This window comes from Quercus robur, chromosome 4 (assembly GCF_932294415.1).
Source record: "Quercus robur chromosome 4, dhQueRobu3.1, whole genome shotgun sequence".
Taxonomy (NCBI): Eukaryota; Viridiplantae; Streptophyta; class Magnoliopsida; order Fagales; family Fagaceae; genus Quercus; species Quercus robur.
In genome coordinates, this window is record NC_065537.1 from 41571812 (window position 1) to 41577812 (window position 6001).

General features: G+C 34.5%; 1 protein-coding gene across 6 annotated transcripts; it reads left to right on the forward strand.

Annotated features, from left to right (window-relative positions):
• Window positions 1–480: 480 nt before the first annotated feature.
• LOC126721809 (uncharacterized) lies at window positions 481–5588 on the forward strand. Of its 6 annotated transcripts, XR_007653923.1 has the most exons (9): window positions 481–689; window positions 784–889; window positions 1026–1093; window positions 1406–1452; window positions 1547–1604; window positions 2556–2625; window positions 3314–3989; window positions 4160–4535; window positions 5385–5588. XR_007653923.1 is itself a non-coding variant. In XM_050424875.1 (6 exons), exons 1-5 carry the CDS (start codon window positions 613–615, stop codon window positions 1567–1569), a joined length of 342 nt encoding a protein of 113 aa, XP_050280832.1. In that variant the 5' UTR covers window positions 481–612; the 3' UTR covers window positions 1570–1604; window positions 2556–2626. The 6 variants fall into 6 exon arrangements, 1 of the variants encoding a protein (XP_050280832.1); XR_007653922.1 differs by having other exon boundaries at window positions 3314–4535; XR_007653921.1 differs by lacking the exon at window positions 3314–3989 and having other exon boundaries at window positions 482–689; window positions 1026–1097.
• Window positions 5589–6001: the final 413 nt, after the last annotated feature.

Consider the following 6001-nt stretch of genomic DNA (forward strand, 5'->3'; position numbering starts at 1 on the left):
CGAGGAGCAAAGAGCAAAGATGGCAATGCTTGGTCATGGAGTTAGAGAGAGATCTAATAATTTTGGAAAACAGAGAGAAGGAGAGAGGAAGGATTGCGAATGTCTTAGCTAGAAGAGTTGGAGAATCAGTTTGAGAATGAGGTTTTGGGGCTGAAGTTTTTTTGAGTGTATGATTGTGCGAGAAAATGCTTAATAAAATGCTATTTTAATTAATTGTTATTGATTGAAGAATTTGTGTTATATTGTATGGCCCCCTACAGTGGCGGTATTAAAAACCACCGCAATATAAATGTTTTAGCGGCATTTCTGTTACTTATAGCAGCAGGTTGGATGACCGCTGCAATAGATACTTTTTTGTGGTGCTTTTTCTTAGTTATAGCGGCAGTTTAGACCACCGCAATAGACCTTTTAATTGCCCACATATAGTCCAATTTATCCCTCTGTTGTTTTGTCGTTTCCCTCACCTAAACGCCATTTTGGCTTTTCATTTCCCTTCTCTTTTCATTTTCCCTCCGTTAGCTCTAAGAAAAAACCCACACACGCACATACACACACTCTCTCTCTTTCTCTGTGTCAAAATCTGTTTCACTCTCAAAATCTCTAGACCTCAGCATGTGCCAACCCACCCAACTCACTAGAGATCGAACTCAACAGAGACCAACTGCTACTCACGCCGCCGCCAATCTCCAGTAAGCATCTCATGAGTTTTTATTTGGCTTTATTTGTCCATGCATGTGCCTCTATTTTTAAGAATCGATGAAGAAACCCGTATGAGTTTTGTAGAAAATTTGGAGAAACATTAATCAAGCAAGCGCAGTTACTCAAGAGAGACGGCAACTCATACTTCAAGAAAGATCGTATTGGAGTCGCCATTGATACTTATACAGAGGTACTATTTTTAACTCTAATGGAATTTTCTCAAATGGGTTTGCCTTAAATTTCAAAAAAAATTGTTGGGTTCTTGTGGTTTTGTGTGTTTTTTTTTTCCAAAAAATTGATTGTAGGTTTGGATTTGATTTTTGAAGGCAATTACGCTATGCCCAAATGTTCCTATGTATTTGATGAATCGTGCTTTGTGTCATCGCAAGCGGAAGTATGTATGGGCACTAACCCTTTTTAAGTTTCATTTCACTTTGCAATGATTCTTTTTTGTTGTTTTGGGGTTGAATTCAATGCCCCTTTTTAGCTTTTACCTAGTTATGGCATTTGCTTTTGTAGAGATTGGCTAAAAGTCGAGGAAATAAAAGGGTTTAGGATTATTTCTTTCGTAACTAAAAGGGTTTAGGAGAATGTGATGGGAAAGTTTTGTGCATGAAACTGCTTAGATTTTTTATATATTTTGATTTTGTTTATTTTAGGTGCACTTTAATGGTTCTGATGCATGTCTTTTTTTTTGGTTTTATAGTTGTTGTTCGCAGGCTCCCTTCTTCTACTTCCTAGCAAGATTTGAAGGTGTGGAATTTTTATATTAAAAAGTAATGTGCAGATTTTTTATTTATTTTTTCATGCTGTTGTGTTGGTAACCTTATTGGTCAATCGGTTTCAGGATCATATGCGAAAAGCTGGTGATGTATGTTTTGCTGAGGTGTCCCGTGATGGGGAAGGTATGCCTTTTATCTAAAATATGCATCTATTAATTTTTTGGTATTATAATTAGCTAAAATTGTTGTTCGATTTATATGGTTCGTATGAGTTTGATGGTCAATTTTCATTTCCTTTGGTAAATGAGCTCTAACTTAAATTACACCTCTTTTTCTTTTTAAGAGTAAGTTAGAGGATGAGGTTGTGGGTTAAAGTTCCACTGGCTGCCTGTGTAGTTACCAATTTTAAGAAAAAATCATTTCCTCTTTTTTATGTGGAAATACAGATATGTTTTGGATATGCAAATAGCTGTGAGACAAACTCATTATGTTTATTGAAAATGCAAATTTTCTTATGGAAAAAAATTAGTATGTCTCATAATTTATTTTGAACAAAAGTTTACACGTCCTATGCTTGACATCTATAGTTTGCAACTTTGCATTTGGTGGGTTGATGCCATGTTCTTCTGTTTTGTTTGTATAGTTGCTATAAGGGGGTGAAATAAGACATTGGAGATTGCCGACGCATGTTTAATGATTATAGCTCATTAAAATGTCCGTTGCTGTAGCATATAATATTCATTATAAAATTTTCTTGACAATATGCTTAAATGACACAGTTGACTTCTTAATAGTTTTTAGTGCACAGGTTAGGAATACCATTCATCTTCCCGCTGAATTGACATGATTAATTATATCCTAATACTTTGGATTGTAGAATTTTGCTGTATAGTTGTGGTTTGAAGGTGTGTAAAAATCCAAATGCTTTTACAACTGCATGCATCAATTATTAATATTGCAGGATTGTAAATAATTAAAATTTGATGGATAACTCCAACTTTAGATGCTTACATGCTGATGGATAGTTTTGGCTAACATTCTTAATTAGGCTGATTTGAGAACGCAATAAACTATATATCAGTTTCAGATTTGAGAATGAACTTAGGTTTATATATATTCTCTCCTTGTTGGCAGATTGCAAAAAGAAAAGACATTACAAGTTCGTGTGATCAAAGCAAGTGAATTTGTTTGTGTTAGAATTAAGGTTCTCTCTCTCTCTCTCTCTCTCTCTCTCTCTCTCTCTCTCTGTGTTTGTGGTGGATTGTTGAATTGGGGCAAGTAGGTGGGTTGCATGGAGTTATAAGGTGGTATTACTTGATATTAGGAGTGTTGACTGTTTTGTGTAATATTGGATGATTCTTGTTGAGTTGTTTTTCTTTGATTAACTAATTTTAGAGGCTTCTCTCTATCTTTTTCACACATGGTGAACACTAAAATGAAATGGGATATTTAAAGAGATGTCCATTCCTAAAGAATATTGCTAGTAATAATGTTATAGTTACCAAATGTGTTGATAACTTCTCTATGCATTTAAATTTGTTGTTTTCATTAGAAACATAGTTGAAAGTGAATGATTAAAGATGATTTTTTTCTTAACTTAAAGTGAAATGAACTAAATGAAACGTGTGTTAACTCTTGGTTTGTGCTTTCATGAAATCACATTATAGTTGTTTCTTGTAAACCACTTTATAGCAATGGATAAGTGTTGGATGAAACTTACCAATAGAAGGTCATGAGAATATTTAGATGGAGTCCAACAGTTTCTGAATTTAAGCATCTAACCATGCACACCCGGATGGAATGATTTCATGTCCATGTAAAAAATGTGTGCATACAAATTCGTGGCCTACAAATGTTTTACAAGCTCACTTAGTGTCACATGGGATTTGTAGGGGTTATGGCCCTTGGGATTTTAACGGGGAATCATCGTTTGCAAAGACTTCTACTAAAATTCCTAGCTGTGTCCAAGAAAACTCGATAGAGTATGTCGATCTTCGTGACATGTCGCATAACATGTTCCCCATACATGATATGGCATCTGGGCCAATGGAAGAAGTCCTTAGTGTGCAACAACCCATAGAAGGTCCTGGAGAAGGTCCTAATGAAGATGCACTACAATTTATGAAATTTCTTGAAGATGCTAATCAAACTTTTTATGAAGGTTGTAAGCATTTTCGCAAATTGTCAACCATTGTGCATTTGTACCACATGAAGAGTCTTAATGGTTGGACCAACAAATCATTTACCATGTTGCTACAATTTTTACTTGATTTTCTTCATTCAAATGCTAAGTTTTCAAATGATTGTTATGAGGCTAAGAAGATTATTAAGGATCTGGGCTTGAGCTATGAGAAGATTCATGCTTATCCTAAGATTGTATTTTATATTGGAAGGAGAATGCCAACTTTGAAGCTTGTCCAAACTGTGGAGTTTCAAGATGGGAAAGTAATGAGTCTAAAGGTCAATAAAGTACTAATTCTTCCCCCAAGAAAAGAAAAAAGAAAGTTGCAAAGATCCAAGACCATTTATTACCTTTAATTGGGTCTAGTCAAATTCAAGTTATATGGGGTAAGGTGCAACTATTGTTGAAGTTTGCATAATTTCTCATCCAATTGGACACCCTGAGCTTGATAAAAATATTTCCAATGAAATTCATGAAAAATATAATTTCTATTATCTTGAATAAAATGATGTTGCTAATTTCTAAATTTTTTGTTTTGTTTAAACTCAAATATCAGGAAAAAATGAAGGAATTGTTGGCTGACCCTTCGAATCAATTACAGTCATCTAACACAAGTGGTAGTATTGCATGGTCAACAAATGATGTGTTTGCCATAGTGATGGGTAAGGAGCAAATGTCGTATTCGTGGGGTAGGATTTGGTCCAAGCCCAAGTGGTTGAAGTAGCAAGAGAGCTCTCACGAGCATTCAAATACAATCAAGTCAAGCAAGGGACAACGAAGTTGCACAACTAAAGGCTTCCTTGGCTACTATGGAGGAGAAACTGGCATGTTTTGATGAAATGAAGGAAAGACTTAGTCAATTCAAAGATGTGGAGTGAAGAATGGCTTGCATGCTTCAACAAATGTAACAAATTTATTCACAATACAGTCAGGTATGATAAATGACTTTTAGAATGTCAATTTTAAAATAATTTAAAATTGAAGGAGAAGCTTCTACACTGCTCTGCTTGGTTGCACAGCACATCATTGCACTGCACAACACTACATTGCTCTACTCTGCAATGCTCTGCTTTGCTGCAAAATGGGCATGGAGTTGGGCTGGTAGCTTGTAATGACTTGAATGTTGATGTGTGTGTATATGAGAGATAGATAGAGAGAAGTGAAATGTAAGAATATCATGAATGAAATGATATATTGGATGGAAAGAAAGAAAGAAGATAGACATTTGAATGAATGAATGAATGGGCAATGTATGTGATTTTCTTCTTTTAGTATGGAGATATTCTTGTTTTCTTACTAGGCCCAAAAGCCAGATATTCTAGTACTTACCTTCTCTTTTTTCTTATTCTTTTTTGCTGAGTTATTCTTGTACTTACTTATGAGTGACGTAGAACTGTAAATGGTATAGTGCCCATAAAAAAATGGTATAGTGAGCTTTCATTTGCAGAAAAATGAAGTAACTTTCACTAACCCTAGGGCCATTTATTCCAGAACAAGCAGTTCTGGAATACTATGCTTAATGTACATATATAAAAAATAACTTGAATTCTATCAATTAACAAATCTAAATTTGAAAGAAAACTCAAGTTCAAGTCCATGAGGACGATGACATGCATGTTATATCCACCTGGTCAAATTCAATGTGTCCACTAATTGTAGCTAAATTACAAGTCATCCAATTAGATTTTGAGAGGGGTTTTGTTTAACTTGTTCCCATTTTTAGCCTTGGTAATATTTTCTTGTCATTCTATACTTATTGAGTAATCATAATTTGTATGTAGGATGTTCCTCCGGTTCAACAATTTCCAGCTCTCCAAAAATCATCAGTTGCATCCCATCAACCAAGAAGCTTATAAGTTTTATCTTGGTGTTCAAGGACTTTTTTGTGTACAAAGAACTACATTTGAACAACCGCATTTTTTGCAAGTGTTAAAGGATATTTTTAAACACTTTGGAACTTTGATTATGATATTAGCTTAATTTGAGCGGTTGTTTTATTCAACAGACCACATTTTTTTTTTAATCTTATGATGATGGTTATAGACAATGTTATGTATTTGATAATATATTTCCATGTTAATATTATGTTAGTTTGGAGACATTTGTGGTGTTGTTAATTAGTTACATTTGTGGTATTGTGTCAGTAGAGCTAAAACTATTACGGGTTCTTTGTAACAGGTCTGTGAACAATTTATCAGAAAATAGTGGTTTTAAAAGCCAGTGGAAAAAAAAAATTAACCTATAGCGGTGGTCAAAAAGAGCTGCTAAAGGTGCACATGTTATGTTTTAAATTAAGACCTATAGCACATCTATAGCGGCAGTCATACCCACCGTTACAAGGTGCATATGTTCTATTTTAAATGAAGTCCTATAACGGTGCTTCTCACCTACTGCTAAA

Excerpts from the sequence above, each read along its gene's own strand:
- LOC126721809 (XM_050424875.1), top strand. The coding sequence starts at position 613 with ATGTGCCAACCCACCCAACTCACTAGAGATCGAACTCAACAGAGACCA. Across the intron at positions 1,094-1,405 it reads TTGTGTCATCGCAAGCGGAA|TTGTTGTTCGCAGGCTCCCT; the intron begins GTATGTATGGGC and ends TTGGTTTTATAG. Across the intron at positions 1,453-1,546 it reads CTTCCTAGCAAGATTTGAAG|GATCATATGCGAAAAGCTGG; the intron begins GTGTGGAATTTT and ends AATCGGTTTCAG.